Source organism: Perna viridis, chromosome 8, assembly GCF_037379345.1.
Source record: "Perna viridis isolate PV_CMFRI_1.1 ecotype Kerala chromosome 8, ASM3737934v1, whole genome shotgun sequence".
NCBI classification, from domain to species: domain Eukaryota; kingdom Metazoa; phylum Mollusca; class Bivalvia; order Mytilida; family Mytilidae; genus Perna; species Perna viridis.
In genome coordinates, this window is record NC_142452.1 from 4940464 (window position 1) to 4964555 (window position 24092).

The 24092-nt window shown below is 32.2% G+C and overlaps 2 protein-coding genes across 7 annotated transcripts in view; one reads left to right on the plus strand and one right to left on the minus strand.

Annotated features, from left to right (window-relative positions):
* Positions 1-24092, minus strand: part of LOC148609040 (uncharacterized) — a 28878-nt gene continuing 4786 nt past the window's right edge. For all 6 annotated transcript variants that reach the window (XM_088540376.1, XM_088540378.1, XM_088540379.1 and 3 more), the window contains 10 exons: positions 23381-23509; positions 22132-22234; positions 21570-21678; positions 21046-21123; positions 19305-19351; positions 17857-17909; positions 17424-17502; positions 15804-15896; positions 14372-14502; positions 1-6204 (listed from right to left, as the gene is read on the minus strand). In XM_088540376.1, coding sequence (XP_088396502.1) covers positions 6070-6204; positions 14372-14502; positions 15804-15896; positions 17424-17502; positions 17857-17909; positions 19305-19351; positions 21046-21123; positions 21570-21678; positions 22132-22234; positions 23381-23509 — 957 coding nt within the window. In that variant the 3' untranslated portion in view covers positions 1-6069. The remainder of the gene's footprint in view (positions 6205-14371; positions 14503-15803; positions 15897-17423; positions 17503-17856; positions 17910-19304; positions 19352-21045; positions 21124-21569; positions 21679-22131; positions 22235-23380; positions 23510-24092) is intronic.
* On the plus strand, positions 7280-9205 carry LOC148609041 (uncharacterized). The gene is made up of 2 exons (XM_088540383.1): positions 7280-7608; positions 8030-9205. Exon 2 carries the CDS (start codon positions 8288-8290, stop codon positions 9203-9205), a length of 918 nt encoding a protein of 305 aa, XP_088396509.1. The 5' UTR covers positions 7280-7608; positions 8030-8287.

Consider the following 24092-nt stretch of genomic DNA (forward strand, 5'->3'; position numbering starts at 1 on the left):
TTGAAATTTTATTCAATTTATTGAAGAAAATTCCACAACCTAATATTACAAATGCATATCTGTTTGTACACAGTAAAACACTATTGGGTCATTAGACAATTAAATGTCATGTACAGTTTGAACTTTGGGAAAATAAGGCAATGCATAACTGTTTGAAAAAAAAATACATATATAAAACAAATCAACTCATTCCATTTAATAAAAATAAGATCAATGCCACATGTAAACCAATCTACAATGTAATCTTGCATAGCTCCCTGCTTTCTGTTATCTCACACACACAAATCACTGAGAGCACTGCACATAACATAATCACTTTGAATATTGTAAAAATGTGAAGCACATTTAACTTTTTGCCAAATCTGTAGTGACATTTAGTTAAATCGTTACAAGAGTTTTTTTTTCTTGTTTTTTTTTATATTACACTTACAACTATGTTGTTATCTTATTGCAACAGAGTACAATACCCCTCAATGACCTTATATAAATGAGAAATAATAACATTTGTTTTGTAAAACCACAAAGAATATTAAAACTTTCTCATTGTAAAATATACAAGAACATTAAACAAAATTTATTCCTAAAATCTAGAGCTTAACAATTTTCATAAATAAAAGAGAATGCAGAATGATATAAAATTATTAGATGTGCACTACCCAGTACCAATGTTGAACTTAAAAATCATTTGATTAAATCAAGGAACTAAAATCAATGCTGGTTTTATTGCAGTAATAGCACAATACATGTTCTAAACAAATTAAATGCAATTTACTAATAATAATGCTTTGTATATACTGTTTTTCTTCACAGAGTATTAAAGCACCATAATCTAAAATTTGAATTACAATAATGAACATTACCTCATGAAAGACATAGCCAATCTAAGTCAAACAAGATGTAAATATTTTCTATAGAACACTTGAGAAATTACAGTTGAATAGGGTATTTCAGTCTAAATAATGAAAAACTTCAAATCAATATGAATATTAATAATTATTCGTGCAATTATTAGTAACAAAACCTCATTTTGCAGTTTGTGCATGCCTTTCATTTAAAAAAAGTTGAAATTTTAATCATTGGGAAAAATACTTTATTGCAATGTAGGACACATAATAGTGACATGTATTTTCAACATTTCAACTATGAATTTCTGTTGTCTCAAGTCAACATTAAAAAAAAATTTCAGCCTGTAAAAGCATGTGGTCAATATTTACAGATATAAAAAAAACCAAGCTGTAAATCTCTGAGTTTTATTTGAAATCAATGAAAAATGCACATAAATGGTAATTTGTAACATCAGGTTATTATAAATAATGACATTTAAGCTAAATTTCTCTGGTTTTGATATTTTGTTTCACATTATGTAATGAGATTTATTAAGATGCTTTCTGGTTCTAGTGAAGTTCAAGTTGCTTTTTTACTTTTGTTGCTTTGTATGTATTATTTTGATTGTTTTATGTTCTTTGTTGTGTGCCATTTTCCATGTCTGGTCTTTGTCCCTGAATGATATTCTTTTGATTTCTGCTAGAATCTTAGTTACTCTTTAGTATGTAAGGTAAAATTTTCAGTGAAACCTGGAAACCAGTAGAAGGGAACAAAACCCTTTGATTTGCCAAAAAAAATTACAAAAACAAACCAAAAACCAAAAACAATGTGAACTTGCAAATTACTACATTGTTTTTTTTTTTTAATGTTGTCTTAGGGAAATACCCATCACTCAATGAAATTTAATGTTGTCTTAGGCAAATACCCATCACTCAATGAAATTTAATGTTGTCTTAGGCAAATACCCATCACTCAATGAAATTTTATCTTGTCTTAGGGAAATAACCCATCACTCAATGTAATTTTATAACTTCAAGAACAAAATTATCCTTGTTTCGACATGAACCATTCAACCATCTTAATTTTTTTATGCATCTCCAATAAAGGTAAAATAAAAATTGGAATAATTGAACCATGATATATGTTATTGCTCCTAAAAAGTAAATTCCAATTACCCCATGCTGGAAAATCTTATCATAAATGAAATACGTTTATTTTTATAGAAATAATCCTCTACTACAGGTATGGTACGTTTAAGAAAGATTTCATATAAGATAAAAGTATGTCATTCTATAAATTAATAAATGCAAGAAAATGAAGGATGAAATAAATTCGTAAATGAATTTATACACTAGTTCATCGTGAATATCTAGCATCAGCAAAAGAAATGCCCCAGAATTTTATCCTGGTCAAATGAACTAAACATGGTTTCTTCTTAATGATAATGGTTAATCAATTACATGTACAAAAATGCTAATATGAACTTGTAAATTTTTTTTCACCCCTTATTCTTCATTGAAATTTCAGGAAAATTTCCATGTTCAACTATTAAATGAAATTATTTTCCTCAAAATGTTTCTAACTATTTAAGCTGTAGATAAGCATCAGAAAAAAACAAAATGATAGAGATGATAACAGAGTGCACGAACAATATGTATATATTCCATTGCCACTGTACGTAAGCAGTTTACTGTATAATACATATCTGTACTACCTTAACTGTCCTTACAGAGTTCGAAAAATTAAGTTGGCTAAGAAGCCTCAACAAGGACAGCTCAGTAGAAACGGAAGTGGGATGTGTCTAATCTAATGAAAACAATGTAATTCCATTCATAAAAATCATTTCAATTTCACATGACAATTAAAAATAAAACCAAAAATGTAAAACATAAAGACAGCACTTTGGTTTAATACAAGATTCAGCACTTTGTGATTATAAATGACACCTTAACACATAGGGAAAAAACATGGTAATGTCCAATTTGGACAACTACAGATTAAAATAAATGCACCGTTTGATTGGTCTTACAATCAAAGATCTTATAAACAACATAGTGTGCTGTTTAACTTGTCCTGTAAAACATCTGTATCACATTCAATTCATTTCTTGTGGAAAAACTTAACTAAAATAATATTTGTTCAAAAGTCTAAAATACATCATCTTCTTACATATAGCTTTTTAAGTCCCAAAGACTTTGGAAGATAAAAAAGTATCCCTAATGTGTCATTGAGTTGATGGACTGACAGATAGGCTATGCAATCTACTTAAGATCAGACCTATTCATTGTTCCCTTCAGTCACTGCATGTAGGATCTAACAACACTCCATTCTACTTTCTGTTCAAATGACCTTTCTGATCAGCAAATCAGAATGCAGCTTCAACAATTGTAAAAGCATTATTCAGACGGAAAAGGTGAGGGTTCTAAAGTTCATCTGAATAGAAAGTAGAATGGAGTGTAGTTAGACCCTACATCCAGTCACTGGACAATTAGTAGATCAAATCAATATGGCTGTGCAATAGGATCTACATGATATGGTGACTGACAATTGTACACAATTTCAACAAAATCTGTTTAACAGTTTCTGAGAAGTTGTGTCCACAAAGCGTGGCAGCAAGGACACCAGAATTTCTATGTCTCCTTATGTGTTGTTGTGGAAGACAAAAATCTCATCAGAGAAACTAAAACCATCACAATTAAATATAACTGCATAGGAAGTTACTTTGATTGGGTTGACATAACAGGTTTATTAGAAGTCACAGAACTTAAAAAAATGAAATGTGCCATGATTAAAACAGTCATATATAAAATAAAAATATCTGTCCTCAAGTCAATTAACAGATTGCTGAAAGAAATTAAAATGTGAAGGAGCAATATTCCAATAGAGTAAGACTACAAGGTCAATTCAGAATTTTTCTACTTTACCACTTGTGATAAAAGTGTCTGTAATCAAATCATACTATGTGTAGTGACCTTAACGTATAAAACAAAGAAGATAGTTTCGGGTAATAAATGACAATTTATATTCAGTTTAAAACCAAGATTAAAAAAATAAACAGTATATATTGAAATTAAACAATAAGGCACAACTACCAGCTACACAACATTACTTCACAATTAATTCTGTATTAAGTGTGTGAACCATAACATTTATATAACATTATCAGCCCTTCTTCCTATATCAACCCACAAGCATGCTTAATGATAGCAGACTTGCATACAAACTGCCCTGAAATTAACCTGTACTGAACAAAACTTAAGTATTTTAGAGTGAATTATAATCACTTATTATATAGATAGCAGTGATTTTCCGAATGTTCCCATTGTAATATTTTTCCATAATTCACACTGTGAAATAAATTCGATAATTCACTCTTGCACTTTCTCCCACCAAAACATCACAACACCAATATCAATCCACCGTTCAGAAAATTTAAAATTTATGTTGAAAATAACAATGAACAATGGAGGAAATCTATATAATGAATAGAATAATCAATTGGTTAGTGTGAATAACCAAAATATGATCACTTGTGCCAAGAACACATTCAGATTTGACTCGTGCATGGAACAAGTTCCACACAATCATTAAATCTAGGCATTCTTCAGCACTCGTGATCATATTTTAGTTATTCACTCTTTCCAAATAATTATCCTATTAATATCCCATTAACAGTACATATTTTAATAAATGTTCTCATGTTTAATGTATAAAAAAAAGAAAGTTTGAACAACATTTGCATTTCAAATATATGAATACACCAGAAACGGGTTAACACCATGTTTATATAAGCCCTTTACTTTTACTAATGTCAAAGCCTCAATCTACCCTTTCCAACTCAATACATCTTGGAAATATGACTTGTAAGTCTTGTCATGTGACCCTGTGAATTTAATGAATAATAATCAAGTCTTTGAGTTTTGAATGCTTTCAAGAGAAGAAATTCCGGATAAAAAATAGGTCAAGAATATGAATTACAAGCCCTATTTTGGTAACTTGCACTTAGCTTCACTTGAGGTGCAAAAGTTTAAATATGGTAACCTGAATTGACATGAATAATATGATTCAAATAATGATGTGTTTTTGATTAATAAGACTTTTACTAATATGAGATCAATCAACAACATAAAATGTAATCCCTATCACACTAGTTTTTCCTACATAAGTTTTTCATTTCCAACAAACTTAAACCATGTCCTAGTTTTTTCACCACATTGTCAACACAGGAGGCTATTGTAGTATTAATCTTAAACTTGTTTCTTTCCATTGAAAAAGAAATAAAAGAAAGTAGACAGAATTAACAATATATCTTTCATATAGTAAGTATCACAATTTAAGAAACAACCATCTGAATTTTCAAAAGAAGGGCTAAATTATAATTATGTCTAAAGTGACAGTCTCTGTAAGAATCAGGCTGTGAATGAAAAAAAAACAAAAAACATGCCATTTTGAAAGTTTACTTTGACTAACTTCCATCAGAATTAAGGAAAAAAGACAATATTTTCAATATCATATATGTAAACAAAGTCATAATTTCATTGAAATGCACTTAATATGAACATTTCAAAAACAGATAACTCTGTCAAAAACCTCATTTTTCTAACATCCTATTGAAAAATTATAAACAAATGCAGCAATACAGAGATCAAATAACGGTCATTTCTAATAGAAGAAGCATCTTTGAGTGAAATTATATTGTCAGATCAGTGGGTTTTTGACATGCATGTTTCAGATTTTTCCCATTTTACCTGACTATTACAAAAACTAACATTTAAATATTTGTTCTTGATATTTCTATTTTATTGTTCACAATTTAAGTTTCTTCCTCTTCACTTTTAGTAATGGAACAAATTGCATATCCTTGTTTTAACCATGGACTTTTTCCATGACATTGGATTATAATTTTTACACTATCTTAATAAAATCAGATTATATCTGTAACACTACAGCTTAGAACTATAAGTAAAATGTGTAGTAAAATATGCCTATCCAGGAATAGTGACATGACATCAAAAAAAAGAATAACATTTGTAACAGTTACAAAAATGAAAAAAAATCATATTGTTGTAATAACTATAATGGTAAACTAGTCCTTATTTATAGGTAAAGGAAAATACAAGAACAGTTGGAACAAGTCAACAAATAATTCATAGAACTTATACAACAGGTAATATGACAATTCTCTTATACACCGTAAAACAGATCACATATCTTGGAAAACAAACTAAATAAAACTAAGGTAAGTCACATGTTGGTAAAATCACCAGTATTGAGACGAGGTCTGGGTCTTTCTCCAAAAATACATCGGTCATCATTGTGAATGCTCTGAGCAAGAGCTTGCATAGAGGCAGCAATCTGGTCTGGGTCACTTGGTAATGACTACAAAAATAGAAGCAATCATCAAGCAATAGATTTCACAGATTTCAAAACAACATGCAAGACATCTTTTCAACTAAGTTTTCACTGTGCAAAATGTAGTTACAGTAGTTAGAGGGGAAAGTATAACAGGAAATTGTGACACAGGACAGAACCATGAGGTTTAGACAGTGTATATCATATCCCTAAGTGTAAAACAAAGAATCTGTATCCCTCATAACTATAATGGTAAAAAAGGTGTATCACCCATCCATCAATCTCAATGTAGAAAGTTACCTTCAACAGGGATCGTGGTGCATTAAAATTAAGGTCACACTATTTTTACTTATCTTTCTTCTTGACATCTTAAATATGGTCAAAGTAACCCTAATTCAAACTATTGTCTCTTTGACATATTGACCATTTCCATTCTCATTATATACAAACAAATATTCGAGTATGTGTCACTATGTGTAATTCCTATGTGTTATGATTGAGCTAAAATTGATCTCTAGACAAGGCAAAGACAAAGAATACCTGTATTTCTACTACCTAATATGCGCTAAAAAACTAGGAATGGTAGGTAGGCAAAACGTCTAATCCTTTCAAATTTTTTTTTATGACTGGTTTGTTTTGGAGAAACATGCAGACTTTAATAGTGCTTGTCAAAAAATTGCCAAAAAAAAAAAACAACTTATAGGTAGGCACAAAAAATTAGGGTCAGTAAGTTAAGCGGAATAACAGGCAACATTTTTAAGCCTGACGGATATTTTGATGAAAGATACAATTGATGTTAAATGGACACCACTGACTTTTAAGAGGCTGTCCATGTAAAAATCTGTCAGATCCTTCTGATATGAGTGGCACAGAGTAAATTTTATCCCACTGAATTTTTAATTTTCATTCCAGTGCAACGTATATACCATATGTAAGTCAAAAAGTATCAAGTTTGTTTTGAATCGACAATGGATGGCAAAGCAATCAAACTTTGTTCAAATTAAAGGGTTATCTCCAATTTTTCAATTAATTACCATGCTTTCTAAGTAATTTATTTCTCTTTTAATGTTGCAATAAATTCAAAACCAACATTCAACTGTGGACAAGCTGATTTTTACTTATCAAAATAATTATTGTTTTCCATTTATTGACTTATATTTCTTTCGAAATTTTGATCTGTTCTCTACAGTGGTCTGAGTTACTCTACGCTTCGTTGCATTTTGCATTTTCTTCGCATTGTGCTGAAAATCTGCTCACTGGTTGTTATTGGATTTAATATATTTAGAGGTTGGATGTTCTAGTTTTTCCACTTGTGAGTAGTACTATATTTTGGTATAAATACTCAGAACTTTTTATAGTATTTCAATGTGGAACTGGGAGGCCAAGATGAATGTCCGCTTTTAATTGTTAGAAGTATAGCCAGCAGATAAGGTATTTATGATGTTACTTTTTCATGTTCTTACTTTTCATTTTTCGTACTGGCACTTTGCATTTAAAGCATTTTTGTATTTCAATGTTTTATTTCAATTTGTTTTATTGATTTTGCAGATCATTGAATCAGTTTAATTGATTTAATGTTATACCTTGTTATAGTGAGTACTTATAAAGGACTTTAAATGGTCAGTTGTGTACAGTTATAGTTAACTGTGGGTATTACATTTAAATATTCAATTGATGATTTGTGTTCTTTTCGTGTGTTCGTTAAGTTAAATTGTTTTGAACATGCAAATGAATTTGATTTATGCAAGTTGTTTGAATATTTGCAATGATTTTCTATGCTTTGCATGTATTTGACAATAATTGGTCTATTTTGTATATTTATTCATTATTCCTTTTGTTCTCTATTTTGTAGATCTTTCAATGCCTTCTATGTGTTAATAAAAGTAGTTCCACATTCGTGTTATATTTGGGCCAGCATTTACCATCACGCCCCACTTGGTCACAGAATGGCGTCGTCGACAATTCAATTATGTAGAAGGCATTGACTGCTGGCAAGGCGGGAAAGCAAGGTTAAAGGCATTAAGCAGACGATATTTTGATAGGATTCCGGAAGATGTCGAACATTACCAAGTGAACTACACGGAGTTTGCCGAGTAACATACCTGTAAGGATGTCTCGCCCTACATGTAAGTCGCTTCAAAGACAAGTTCTTGAACTACAGCATCAACTTAACCAGATGAAAACAACTGATGATAATGAAGACGTGGAGAATGATGAACAACTATACGACCAGAAACGTTCTGTTATATATGTTCAGCGTGACAGAAGGGTACCAAAGTTTTCCGGATATAACATGAACGTAGAGGATTGGCTTGAAGATGTTGAGTCTTGCACACGTGAAATGTCTCGTCAGGAGCGTGCTGATTTCATTTATTCGTTTTTGGAAGGTGCAGCCAAGGAAGAAATTAAATATAGATCGAACGGTATTAGACAGAATCCTAGTCGAATTGTGAAAGTTCTGCAGGATGCATTTGGTGGGAAGGACAACATCACAAAGCTGCAGAAAAATTTTCTCGACAGAGTGCAACGACAGGGCGAATCCTTACGTGAGTATTCTTATGCTCTAATGGATTTAATCCGGAAAGTAATTAGAAAAGATGATTCATTGATTCCGAACAAGGACAAATCACTATGTGATCAGTTTTCCCAAAATGTACAGGATGTCATGCTTAGGAAGCACCTGAAGCGTTTAGTTAGATCTGATCCAGACATTACGTTTCTCGGTCTCCGCGAAGAAGCGATTATGTGGTCAGAAGAGGAGGAGATAAATGATCCCGTACCTAAAGTGAAAGTTCAGGTAGATTCAAATGTACTGAAAGATCAGCATTCTAATGATGATAAAATGAATCAGCTTTTCGCGATAGTAAGGAAACAAAGTGAACAGATCGATGCTTTAACAAAAACAGTCAATTCCAAGCCATCTGGTCAGAATAGATCCTACAATGAACAACGTTCTTCTAATTTATGCTTTGGGTGTAAAAGGCCGGGTCATAAAGTTGCTGATTGTCCGAATAAGCAGGGAAACTAGCGCCATCTTTCGTGTCGAGTCCCATGTTAGATGGAGGATATATGGACTCTGTTGATTGTGATTATTTGATAGGAAAGTGTCCGGTGGTTACCGTTGCCATAGCAGGCACAGAGGCTAAATGTTTAGTGGATACGGGATCTACTATTTCTTCGGTTACAGAGTCGTTCTATGATAAATTTCTGCGGGATTGTACTCTATTACGTACTGACGTAGCTTTGCAGCTTCGGGCTGCAAATGGACTTTCTATTCCATATATTGGTTATGTGGAAGTTGATATGGTAGTGATGGGACAAACGTTGAAAAGCTGTGGTGTATTGATTGTGAAAGATTCCACTGATCCAGTCACAAGAAGAAGGAAGGCATTGGTTCCAGGGCTATTAGGTATGAATATCATTAGGAGCTGTAAAAACATTTTAGAATTTGATTTTGGCAGGAACTTTTGCGAAGAAGTATCCACTATTGCGGAAAATTCAAAACTTAAAGAGCAATTTAAAGCTTGCATTAAAGATGAACATTTGAACACTATTGGTTATGCTAAAGTTTGCGCTAGTTCTCCTGTACGCATACCTGCTTCGTCTGTTGTTACTTTAAATGGCACAGGACCAAATCTTCCTAGAATATATGATGCCGTAATAGAACCATTAAAATCAAGCGGACATTTGCCAAGTTCACTAGTCGTAGTACACACTTTTGTAACCGTCAAACGTGGTCATTTTTCATTTCGAGTCGCAAACCTAGGCAGTGATGACATTTATATTGCACCAAAAACAAGAGTTGGCATTCTTATGAAAGGAGAAGTCGAGCAAAACAATCGGTCACGTATTGAGTTCATTCGAACTGATTCTGTTGAAGAAATAATTTTCCACAGTAATTTACCATTTTCTGATGTTCCGAATTCTAAAGTTGATGATGATTATAAACAATTTGAAATGCCGGTTGATATAAGCCATCTATCTGTTAACAAAATTGAGTTAAACGCTGTTCAAAAGTTGTTTTATAGATACAAAGATGTTTTCTCAAAAGATGATAATGATGTTGGTTTCACTTCTACCGTTAAGCATACCATTCGGCTGCAAGATGATAAACCGATCGTACAACCATACAGGCGTATACCGCCAACACAATATGAGGAAGTTAAGAATCATATCAAAAAGTTGCTAGAAAATAAGATCATTCGTGAAAGCACCAGCCCTTATGCTTCGCCGATCGTTTTGGTCAGAAAGAAAGATAACTCTCTGAGGCTCTGTGTTGACTTCCGTTTACTTAACTCGAAAACCAACAAAGACGCATTTCCGCTTCCGCGAGTTGAAGAATCTTTTGATGCTCTCAGTGGCGCTAAACTATTTTCTACGATGGACTTGACTTCTGGTTACAACCAAATTGCAATGAATGATGATGATATTGAGAAAACTGCATTTACTACTCCTATGGGTTTGTACGAGTATTTACGCATGCCTTTCGGACTCTGCAATGCGCCGGCTACATTTCAACGGTTAATGCAGCATTGTTTTCGAAATGAACTGTTTCAAATTTTGCTTGTATTTCTTGATGACATTATCACATTTTCTAGTACATTTGATGATCATTTAAAACGTCTTGAAGTAGTTTTTCAGCGTTTAAGACAGCATGGACTGAAACTGAAGCCTTCAAAATGCCATTTTTTCAAGCGTGAAGTAAGATATCTTGGTCACGTGGTGTCTGCTGATGGTATACACACAGATCCTGACAAGGTTAGTGCTATAGAAAATTTTGAAGTTCCGTCAAATGTAAAGAAATTGAAATCATTTTTGGGATTAGCTGGTTACTATCGACGTTATATTAGAGACTTTAGCAAAATTGCTTCTCCTTTGAATCAATTGGCTCAGCAGTATACACCACATCCACGTAAACTTTTTGGAAAAGATTGGAACACCGATTGTCAAAAAGCGTTCGATACGTTGAAAGAACACTTAGTTTCTGCACCGATATTGACATATGCAAACTTTAATAAACCATTCGTTTTGGAAACCGATGCAAGTATGCAAGGCTTAGGTGCTGTGTTATCTCAATATGTGGAAGGAAAATTACGAGTTGTTGCTTATGCGAGTAGAGCATTAAGACCGAACGAGCGAAATATGAACAATTATAGTTCTAGAAAGTTAGAACTATTGGCAGTAGCTTGGGCGATAACTGAGAAATTTAGAGACTATTTATTATGTTCTAAGTTTACTGTTTATACCGATAATAATCCATTATGTTATTTGCAGACGTCAAAACTTTCAGCACAGGAACAGAGGTGGCTGTCCCGATTAGCAGTGTTTGATTTTGATGTCAGGTATAGACCACAAAAGCATAATTTAAATGCTGACGCTTTGTCTAGAACACATAATAAGGTAGAACTTGCAAAGTCCGAAGATATAAAAACATTGCTACAGAAGTTTGCTACCGGTACAGCAGTTCCAGGTGATGTAGTTCAGAATGTTAGGTCTGAAGACTGTCAAACTGTTTTTGTTGAAGAAGCTCATACAACTTTACCAACTTTTGACAAAGGTGAAATTCGAAATTTACAAAATTCTGATTCAGTAATAAGTAAATTTATTGCAATTTGGAACACTAAGGTTAAACCTTCACGGTCAGAAATACACAAGTTAGATAGAAATTTAGTTACTCTTTTACGTCAATGGGACAGAATGATTGTTGTAAATGGTATATTTTATAGAAGGATACGTGATCCGATAAATGGTGAGATAAACCAGTTGATTTTGCCAGTTGTTCTGAGGGACAAAGTATTGAGAAAGTGCCATGACGATTTAGGACATCAAGGGATTGAACGTACGTTTACCACCATACGGACCAGATGCTATTGGCCAGGTATGTTTAACACAATTAAAGATTATTGTAAGAATTGTAGACGTTGTGTGATTTCAAAAATGCCGCAACCTAGTATTCGACCAGCTATGGGGCATCTCATTGCCAACAAACCGTTACAAATTTTAGCAATTGACTTTACCATACTTGAACCAGCACATGGCAAAGAGAATGTTTTGGTAATGACTGATATTTTTACAAAATTTACTAGGGCAATTCCCACGAAGGATCAAAAAGCAGACACCGTTGCAAACGTTTTATTGACCGAGTGGTTTTGCATTTATGGGGTACCTGAGCACTTACACTCCGATCAAGGTCGGAATTTCGAATCTGACGTTATTCGCCAGCTTTGTAAACTGTACAACATTAATCGCACTCGTACAACACCGTATCACCCGGAAGGAAATGCTCAATGTGAACGATTTAACAGAACTCTACATAATCTTTTAAAATCGTTACCTGTTGACAAAAAGAAAAATTGGCCGAAATATTTACCAGAACTTGTATTTTCGTACAATGTATCAATGAATTCATCAACTGGTTACAGTCCGTATTATCTATTGTTCGGACGGCATCCAAAATTAGCTGTTGATTTTTTGTTGTGCAATAATGAATCTAATGACTCTGAAGTTCTTTTAGATGAATGGATTGTTGAACATCAGAATCGTCTACGATATGCTCACGAAAAAGCTGGGGAGCAGATGAAAGACCGTGCATCGTACAGGAAGGAACAGCACGACAAGAGACATTTTAATCCTGAAATCCGTGAATAAGATTCGGTTTACATCAGGAATCGTGGCGTACATGGGCGTAACAAGATTCAAGACACTTGGGACTCCGCCGTTTACCGAGTGGTAAGATCATCCGAAAATACCGTTGTCGTTGAACCTAGTGATGGAGCTGGTATATCCAGGACGCTGAATCGTCAACATGTGTTGAAGTGTCGGCCGGATTGTGATGAACTTACTCCGTACGATTCGAGCGACGGTGATGATGATGATACTCTGATGGTACCGAGACGAAGTACGAGGATAAATGCTGGTAAACATTCTAATCCGAATAGACTACCATGTGCTGTTTATTGTAGTTAGTATTTATTAGCAAAGTAAACTGCTTACAAAAGTTAGTAATTTTAATACAATGTGATTTGTAGTGCTGTTGACTCTTCAATTTATCATTTTGATTATGGTAAATGTATGTTGTCATTTTACTATTGTTCCTATTATTTGGGAGTATGTGGAGTTAATTTTTGGTATTGTTTATCGAGACGATAACATTTCAGCTGGGGAGTATGTGGACAAGCTGATTTTTACTTATCAAAATAATTATTGTTTTCCATTTATTGACTTATATTTCTTTCGAAATTTTGATCTGTTCTCTACAGTGGTCTGAGTTACTCTACGCTTCGTTGCATTTTGCATTTTCTTCGCATTGTGCTGAAAATCTGCTCACTGGTTGTTATTGGATTTAATATATTTAGAGGTTGGATGTTCTAGTTTTTCCACTTGTGAGTAGTACTATATTTTGGTATAAATACTCAGAACTTTTTATAGTATTTCAATGTGGAACTGGGAGGCCAAGATGAATGTCCGCTTTTAATTGTTAGAAGTATAGCCAGCAGATAAGGTATTTATGATGTTACTTTTTCATGTTCTTACTTTTCATTTTTCGTACTGGCACTTTGCATTTAAAGCATTTTTGTATTTCAATGTTTTATTTCAATTTGTTTTATTGATTTTGCAGATCATTGAATCAGTTTAATTGATTTAATGTTATACCTTGTTATAGTGAGTACTTATAAAGGACTTTAAATGGTCAGTTGTGTACAGTTATAGTTAACTGTGGGTATTACATTTAAATATTCAATTGATGATTTGTGTTCTTTTCGTGTGTTCGTTAAGTTAAATTGTTTTGAACATGCAAATGAATTTGATTTATGCAAGTTGTTTGAATATTTGCAATGATTTTCTATGCTTTGCATGTATTTGACAATAATTGGTCTATTTTGTATATTTATTCATTATTCCTTTTGTTCTCTATTTTGTAGATCTTTCAATGCCTTCTATGTGTTAATAAAAGTAGTTCCACATTCGTGTTATATTTGGGCCAGCATTTACCATCACGCCCCACTTGGTCACACAACTTTGAAAAAATGATGCATTTGTGATATAAAATGGGTGAAAATGTTTTGAAAACAAAATCTGTCATGCGCCACCCACTGCCTGGTTTTTGCCAGGATACCCTCTTAAGTCCTTATGGAAAGTTTCTTTAATGAGAACACAAAGGTACATTGAAAGACTTGAATTGACACCAACTTACCCCTTCCTCATCATCCTCTTCCAGGTCAGCATTGTCCTGGTTAGAGGGGCACCATGTGGGGACTGATATTGGAACAGATGCTGAATATATCAATTTATTCTTCTTCACGTTTGATGGAGCTTCTCTCTCAGCTAAGAACAATACAAAAATAAATTATTTCTGAATTAGTAGCGATATACATGATAATAAAGATAATTCTTATAAGCCCAATCGGGTAAATACTGCACAGTATGACATCAACTCTTCAAGCAAAATATTGAAACTGAAAAGTCTAACTTTAACCAAGATCTTTAATAAAAGATTTATGTATCTGTGGTTTAATAGATTGTCATTGTATGACGTACAAATAATAATGTTACAACATCCCGTGTATACTATGTTTCTACTTCTGGTTGTCTGTTAGTAATTAGATTTTATAGCGTAACTGTTCTCTATGAGCAGTCAAATGATCTGTCCATTTATGTATAAGTAATTTTTGGCCACTGACAAAACGTTAAGTTGCACACAATTACCAAACTGGTACAGGAAGCTGATATAGGACAACACCCATATCGCTAATATCATATGCTCCATCTAAATGAAGCCACACACCAATTCATAATCAATCCATCCACTGGAAGCCAAGAATTAGTGACAAAAATTTTTCTCTATCATTTCATAAAATGAAAAATAGCAAAGTCCCATGAAACAGAAAGTTGATATTGGACAAAAAACCAAAATTGCTTACAATGTATGCCCTTACTATATAAAGCCATACATGAAATTTGAAAGCAATCCATTCATTGGAAGCGGAGATAATTGTGATAAAGCAATAGACAAACAGGCTGACAAGGTGATTCCACCTAGTGGGGGGTAATATATAACTCTGTTATAATGTCACAAATGTAGGTTATTCTGAAAACAATAACAGTTCAATGAGTCGACAAAAAGTTTAAAATACAAATTGGGCTCAAAGTAGTGAAAATGCTGCTCACAGTCTCACATTTGCCCGTGATTGTAAGCCTCATCTGTATATAGATCTGTATTCTGTCAAGTTGTTTACAATGTTATTTATGTAAGCACACAATAAAGATATCAGATGCAGTGAAACAATCCATACAGTTAATTTAGAATTTAAGAGTGCATTTATAACTGGATTTCTTTGAGCAAAAATACGCTTTTAATTTTAGTTATAATGAGAAACATCCTGTTACAGTAATACATAGTAATGCAAGGTGCAATTGTTGTGACAAAATACGCTTTTAATTAACATTGAAAAAATCTGAAAAGTACACCTGAATTTGTTCATAGTAAACATGGAGCAATGTAACATTTAATTGGTTATAATCATATAAAACATACAAAATCATTAATAAATCACTATTGTTGTCATAATGAGATAAGCATACATGTACATGTACAATACCATGTTTTTAAGAAGTCAAACACTTACAAGGGCTATCATCTTCACTGTCTGATTCCTCATCTGACCTGTAGAATGGTTCCTCACTTTGTGGTTCAAAACCATCATCTAACATGAACATTTCTGAAAAATAATAATAATATCATTATTATAAATATTTCTAAATTATCAACTACTTTTTTAAAAACTATTAAAAATTTCGACATTAAATATTGCAAAAAATGTTATGAAAATAATGGTTGTGAACTATTTTTGGAATGTCAATAATTCATTTCAGGTATTAGATTGACAAGATTTGTATCATTCAGTAGATAATTGTGACTTTTCTACCCTGTATAAAACACTTCCATGGAAACTCCATGAAGCACAGTTGTCATATTTATTTAAATGGTCCTTAGATAAACCTGGCTCTCAATTCATGTTTTGTAATGACAGTAACATGTACATTACATATTTCAGTGATTTACAAGTGGATAAATACCTTAATTGGACATATTCAGATATTATCAATGCTTTTAATTTTTTCAACTGGCAATTCCTACATGTATATTCAATTTAGTAATACTCAATTCAGACAGATTGTTGGTATTGGGGACTAATTGTATCATTTAATCCCACTCCATGGCTTTCCTCTATAAAGATCCTTCAAAAATAGGATCTGTAGCATTTTAATAATACTTTCAAGATATTTTGATGATCTTTTGGGCATTAATAATCCAAAATTTGAATAATATATTCAAGGTATCCACCAAAAAGAACTTAAGTTGACTAAATCTAACAAAAATAGTGCTCATACAACTTGTCACACTATAAAATGGCAGCTTTCATACACAAATTTATGGCAAAAGAAATGACTTTAATTTCATATTGTTAATTTTCCTTTCCTCAATGGTTTATATTCATGAAGCACTCTCCTACAGTATTTCCATTTCACAACTAGTCAGCTTTGCTCGTATTTTTATTTAAGTGTCAGGTTATAATAAATGCAGAAAAGCTTTTGCCACAGGGGTAAAGATATCACAAACTTCTAAAATCATTTACAAAGTTTTTTCACCATTACAAAACTTTGATACAATTCTTTGTTAATAGTGATGTTGCTCAGCCAGCTATTTATGGAGATATAGTTTATAAAGCAGATTCTTTCCATGGATCTATCAATCTGATTTATTTGTAATGGATACAATTTTCGTATTGTCTTTTTTTTTAACCCTGTTTTCACAAATAGAGATATTAAACCACTGAACAGCATCTCTATATAATTCCTTTGTCATTTTTGAGTATTGCAATTCATCAAATCTGGCCTATTTAATATTTGGCATTACTATTCTTAATCTAGTAAACTGATATTATAGTGATCTAATAAAATTAGTTTTACCCAATTGCAGACATGCACCTGTCCAGCCCAGTGATGTAGGTCAGTAATGTGTATTTGTGTTATTTTACATTGTAGTTTATTTCAGTGTCATTGTTCTGTTCCCACAGACTTTTTTTTTACTTATGTTATCATTCCCTTAAGAACTTACTTAAAAGTGTGTTTAAACTTGTTGAAGACATTTTGGTGACCCGTCTGAAAGTAGTCAATATTCTGTATTTAGGTGCATTCGTTGTGTTTCACTATATCCATTTTTTTCTATTGTTATGAATACAAACCTTCTGCATTTTGGTCAAACTCCTCTAAGGATGACCCTCTTGGCACAGGGGTAGACTTAGTTCTTGATAGTGGGGTTTTCTGAAATATTCAATAAAGTAAAAAGTTCTTCAAAGTCTTCAAATGTTTTTACTATGAAATAAATCTAAATAAGTGCTGTTGAAGCTATAAGTTTATCATTTTACCAGGTAAAGCAGTATAAAATTAGTCAATAGAGATATAGTTCATGTAATATGAAAATAATGATTAACAGCTGTGCAATAGCTCATAGTATGTCCATCCCCATTTTTTTCATGTTTAAAAGTTCAAGTTTCAAGAACTCTGAAAGGAAAAAAGAAAAAGACAAACATGGAACCCAAAAATCATTTAAATCCAATATAATTTTGAATATGAAAGGATCTACTGTGATATATGGGGTTACAAAAACTATGGTACCTGGGAAGTAATTCCTTTTGGTTTTAATCTTTCTGGTGTGGTTCCTTTGGACCCTGTCAAATATAAAAGTTAAAACTGAGTAAGATAGATAATATCTCAGCTACCATTTGAGAAAGATAATATCCCAGCTTCCATTAAAGCAAGATAGATAATATCTCAGCTTACATTAAGAGTTTCACCATTTTTACTTTATCATAATGTGTTAACAGGATACCTAACTTCATATTCTTATGTATTTACATATGATTCCAATTTACTGCTTAAATTTTAAATTAACCAAAAACTTACTTTAAAAATTAATATGTATAGAAAAATGATTCCCACAAGCATCATTGTATCACATATGGGCCCTATTATTACCCACAAATACCTCATTTTTAATCAACTGCAAAGTCTAAGAACCAGAATCTATTTTTCATTAAAAAAGGACATTAATGAAACATTAAGTGATACCCCACCACATTATGGTGAAAAAGGGGGTGGTAAAATTTTCAAAATGACCAAATTCAAAAACTACATTTTGGGAAAATTAAACTTAACCTGTATTTTATGGAACTGAGCAACTATGCAAAGTTTCAAAACACTTCATTGATCTGTTCACAAGTCATCATCTGAAAACAGTTGGGGGACAGACAAATGGACAGATGAACACACAACTTTTCTGAGGGTATTACATTGTACCTTGTCATTTCATATGGCGGGACATAAAAATGAAAAAAAAAAATGGAAGTGAACAGGGGCATTACCTAAAAGTCTTTCTCTTAGGTACTACTAAAAATTATTTTAAAAAGTTTCGGGAAAATTAAAGAATACAAAATCAAGTGGTTTAGGAGAAGTTGAGGATACAACAGTGTGACAAAGGGGAAGACTGTTTTATTCCCATTCACAAGAATACTGACATACCAGAACTTTTACTCATAAGCAGGGAAATAAAAACTTGCATCTTCATTCGGAATTTCCCCAACTGATGAACTTCCATTCACACTTAAAATTACTTATATTAACTTTCAGTGTTGTGGAACACATATTCAGATCTGTTTATATTACTTGTATTACTTTATGACAATCCATACTTTTTACAGTTTTCTATGGAAATGATCCATAAAATCCTGAACTTTCTAACAATTTTAACAAATATAGCTAGGAAATATTAACAATCCGTAGATCGTAATCTGCAGTCAAAATTCGTAGAAAATAGAGAAAATCTGTATAAGTAAACAACTATGCATATTCATAAAACAATGCTTAAGCAATTTCATTTCGAATATTGAGCAAAAAAATTTTGCTTTGGTTATAATTTAATCAATTCTTTATTTTTTTACCCAAGAATCACACATTTAAGTACCCAATGAAATGTCTTTTTTTCTAACCACAAAATTGGTACCCAGTAAATACATGACAACACAGTAAATACTATAATAGCAGGTTAACATTTTGAGTCTAATTACCTCTATTTTCACTAGTGGCTTTAAACTTCTGTGCATTAAGCATTAAACTGAAATATGAACAAAGTGCATGTAATAGTATAGCTTTATATTGATTGGACAAAAGCCCACATTTCATTATTAAAAATACATGTAAAACATTCAAATTAAAAAATTCAATGATTTAAGTATTCCAACATTAGTACTGTATTGTTTCATTCTGATAGCTTGTTTCATCAGGGTCATTTTGTGTTGATGCATGAAAAATTGAATGTTTTAACCCATTTAGTTATATCTGTTTTTTAAATATCATATATTTTACATTGCTCCTGTACACATATGAATTTTGCTTTTATACTGTAGATTAAAATGACAATCTGATTCCTTAAAATGTTAAATATGATGAAGTTCTTAAACTGCATTGATATTCAGTAATAATTTACAACTAGATAAAGTGATGCTCCCGCATTTAACCTTCATACAGCTATATCATAACTCATAATTGTAAAAAGCACTTTGTCAGATGTGTTATTGTGTCTGTGAGATACAAATGATGCCCCCACATGTGGTTTTGAGTAAAACTCAGCATAGCTGAACAAAACTTAAACTCAATCTGTAACAACTCATGACAGACTAACATACCAAAAACCAGTCAAATATCTTCAAGCATTTACAAAAAAAAAGCGAAAAACTATTATTTCAATACAATTTTTAAAGTGCAGGGCCCATTATTTTGGTAAAACTCAGCGTAGAAGAATTGAACTTACACTCCATTTGTAACTAATCATGACAGACTCGCATACAAAAAATCAGTTCAATATCTTCAAGGGTTTACAAAAAAAGTGTGGAAAACTATTATTTCAATACAATTTTTAAAGTGCAGGGCCCATTATTTTGGTAAAACTCAGCATAGCTGAACAAAACTTAAACTCAATCTGTAACTAATCATGACAGACTCACATACCAAAAACCAGTCAAATATCTTCAAGCATTTAAAAAAAAAAGCGAAAAACTATTATTTCAATACAATTTTTAAAGTGCAGGGCCCATTATTTTGGTAAAACTCAGCGTAGAACAATGAAACTTACACTCCGTTTGTAATTAATCATGACAGAATCAAATACAAAAAATCAGTTCAATATCTTCAAGGGTTTACAAAAAAAGTGCGGAAAACTTATTTCCATGAAATTTTTAAAGTCCAGGGCCCATATTTTTGGTAAAACTCAGCGTAGCGGAACCAAACTTTAACTCGATCTGTAACTAATCATGAAAGACTCACATACAAAAAATCAGTTCAGTATCTTCAAGGATTTTCCAAAAAAGTGCGGAAAACTTATGGGACGGACAGAATTGCTGACGGAATTACAGACGGACAGGAGTAAAACAATATTCCCCCCAACTTATCGTTGCAGGGGCATAAAAAAAAGAAGAAACAATTCATTCCTTTCAAGTATTTGAAAAACACTTTTTTTAAAAATTTTTCAACAGTGACAAAGTTTTCGAATGAATTTTGAAATTTTCTAAGCAGCACATCAGAATATTTTACCTCACCAGCAAAATGACCAAGTGCAATATTTATCAGAGGAAATAACTGTGAAACATAGCTAACAATATTTGAGTAAAATTATATAGGTTCTCTAATACTACAACAATAAAATTAAAACATTTATATGCCTATAGCATAATATAATCTTCCATTTAATGCATACAACACAGAAAAATGTTAAGTAACAATAGATCTCCTGCAAATTAAAATGTCACTTACTTAATTATCTGTTTCTTTTCTTTCCTTACTTTTTCTTGTAGCTGTTGGAACTGTAACCTCTGTTCACCTTCATATTGTCTGTAGTGGATAAAGATTGGAAGTGTATTAGTACTGCAATATAATGTTTCCTATATAAGAACAGTTCTCTGTAATCACCAAGATGGCACACAAGGAATAAATAAAAAGCTTCATTGAGAGCAGCATTACACTACCACAGCCAGTTCAACTCTGTTCACTTTGGACAAGTCTTGATACAATATTAGTTTTTGACATACTTAAACATGGAGAATTACAGTTCATTATGGGTACAACAACCGGTTTCGATACAAATTGCACAATATTTTGAAATTCAATTAAGGTAAAAAGATCTTTTTTCAGGGTGATTTCAAGGATCACTTTATAGTCCATTATCTCAATTTGCTATGAATAACCCCTATCATACAGCCATATTGGCCCTCTTTCTTCTGAAAATTCATTTTCTGGACGGAACACTGCTTCTTTTCTGTATTATATTACAGTCTTACTTAATTCTATTTTCCATTGCCGTCTCTTCTTGCAGGATATAGCTGGTCAACTGATCCTGTACAAGGTTAATCTCATCTTGAAGAGATTCAAAACCTCCTGACCTATGATCTATTTCATAAACAATCAATAAATAAAAAAAAACTAATGTAAGTAAATATTTCTTTTTTTTTATAAGTCTGAAACCAAATAAATCTGAAGACAAAAATTTGCTCTTCTTTTTGCAACATAAGCCATGTTGTTATCTATAAGGTGTAATATTTATATGAAATAAATTTTGTTTGAAATTTTAAGTATAGTTAAACATAAGATCAGACAACAGGTGGTAAATCCAAATTTTTTGTCAACTTTCTCAATCCTGTGAATCTATCCAGATTTGAGGTTTTTTAGGAAATTAACAAAGGAATTTTACTTTGCATTTGTTTTTTTTTTCATTCATGACTCTTAAAAGAACTTGTATCAAAATGCTTCTTGGTGTATTATAGAATCATTTATAATTGCCTTCAATGATAGTAACTTTACGGTAGATATGCAAATATAAACATCTGAAGGAGTTGTACCTACCTGAAATTTGTGGAACATTGTCACCTTTCTCTGATAAAACCAGACCAAACACCTCGGAGTAGTTTGATGACTGCCTGAGTCTTTCTATTACAGCAGAATCATACTAAAACAAACAACATAAATAACACAGATAATATTCAAGTCATCCATACAAGAATTTTGTAATGTGTCCAAACCAGTTGTTATTTCTATAATAAACTATGCTGAAGTGTGGTAAAACTACATGTAGTATTGTGTTCACACTTGTCCCAATTTAACAGAGTTATGGGGCTGCAGTCATATCATACTGTGCTGCATGACGCTCTTGATGTACATGTTTCATTTTTACAAAATTCATACACTTGTCTTTTTCAGGTGGAGGTGTTGCAGTGGGCACAGTTTTCCTATTAGGTATGGCTCTAAATAAAACATTGTACACATTGAAACTTTCATTTTACATAAAATTCCTTTCTTATTTGTTTATTCTTAAAGTCCCTTCATTGTTTGTTCACTCTTATACGATTGTTTTATATTGTCAATCTTTTAACTATATAAAGAATCATTTTCAGTACCTGTTAAACTTTGCAACAGTTCATGTGAGAGATTCTCCCCCAATGACACTGTCTAATGTCGGAGATTTTTAGGTAAAAGCAATTTTTTTAATGTAAAAATTCAATCACTTAGTATTTTCCATAGAAAATTTAGTGATTTTATTCAAAAATCTTCCACCAATCGTACGTTTTCAAGATGGAGATTCTATTTTTTTCTTGATTTTGTGTAAGTTTCCCTGTAATGTGAGAGGGATAATAGGTGAACATGAAAATGCAAACAAAGTCTTTTTCCAAATAACACTTATTCCAACCCCCTCCCCTAAAAATTTACACAAATAAACAAACAATATCAAGATTTGAAATGCCACCATCAGCTCTTTTTTAGTGTGAGTCCCAACATCTCTAAAACAAAAATGAGAAAACAAGGACAGCTAACAGGACATTCCTTCCAAGAAAACAAGGACAGCCAACAGGACATTCCTTCCAAGAAAACAAAGACAGCTAACAGGACATTCCTTCCAAGAAAAAATAAAAAAAATCCCCAAAAAATTACTGAAATCCCTCAAAGTCTGTGTTTACAAACAACAGGTAGACATCAGATTAACATGTATACATGCTAACCATTAGATAAGTTTCTATGTGAATATGGAAGGATTTTTAAAGTACAATATTGTAAACCCAAGAAACAACAAATATGTAAAATAAATCAATACTCTTACCAAAACATTTTGGCTAATGAGAATCTTGGAAGACCTTGGTTTAGTCACATAGACATCAAGTTGACAATTCAGACACTTATGAACCAACCATTCTCCTATGTACTGCCTATGAACTAAGTACTCTTGTTCCTACAATAAAATCATATTCATTGTGATGCTAAAATTATTATGCCATCATTAATAATGTGTTGTTTTGTGACTTTACCTTGTAATCATTTAGAAGAAAGGTATAGACATGCATGTCAAATTGCAAAGCAGTTTGTTTAAATATTCAACTAACTCCATAATAAGTTAGAATTCACATGAATTGAATGTGCATAGAATAACTATATGCATGTAATAAAGTTTCTTGGTAGTTGAATGCTCAAAATTCCTTCTAAAAATTCTGAATAAAGTAATACAAAGCAGGTTAATTGAAGAAATGGAAGTTCAGATAAATCCACTATTCATCAATGAGCTGCTTGGTCCAACTGGTCTTTACACCTGTGGTCAGACTTGTTTTGTTGTTAAATCATTTTAAAAACAAACGTCAGATCTCTGAAGTATGAGTTCAATCAAAGTATTTCAGTAAATAATTAATTGTTTTTGGGTTCCATACAGAAACTGGTCACATAATTAAGGACTGACTTTGGTTTCTCAAGAGGGATTTCTATATTGGTATAGAGGTTGACAGAACTGTGTACATATGTACTGGATAAACCATGCAGAAAAA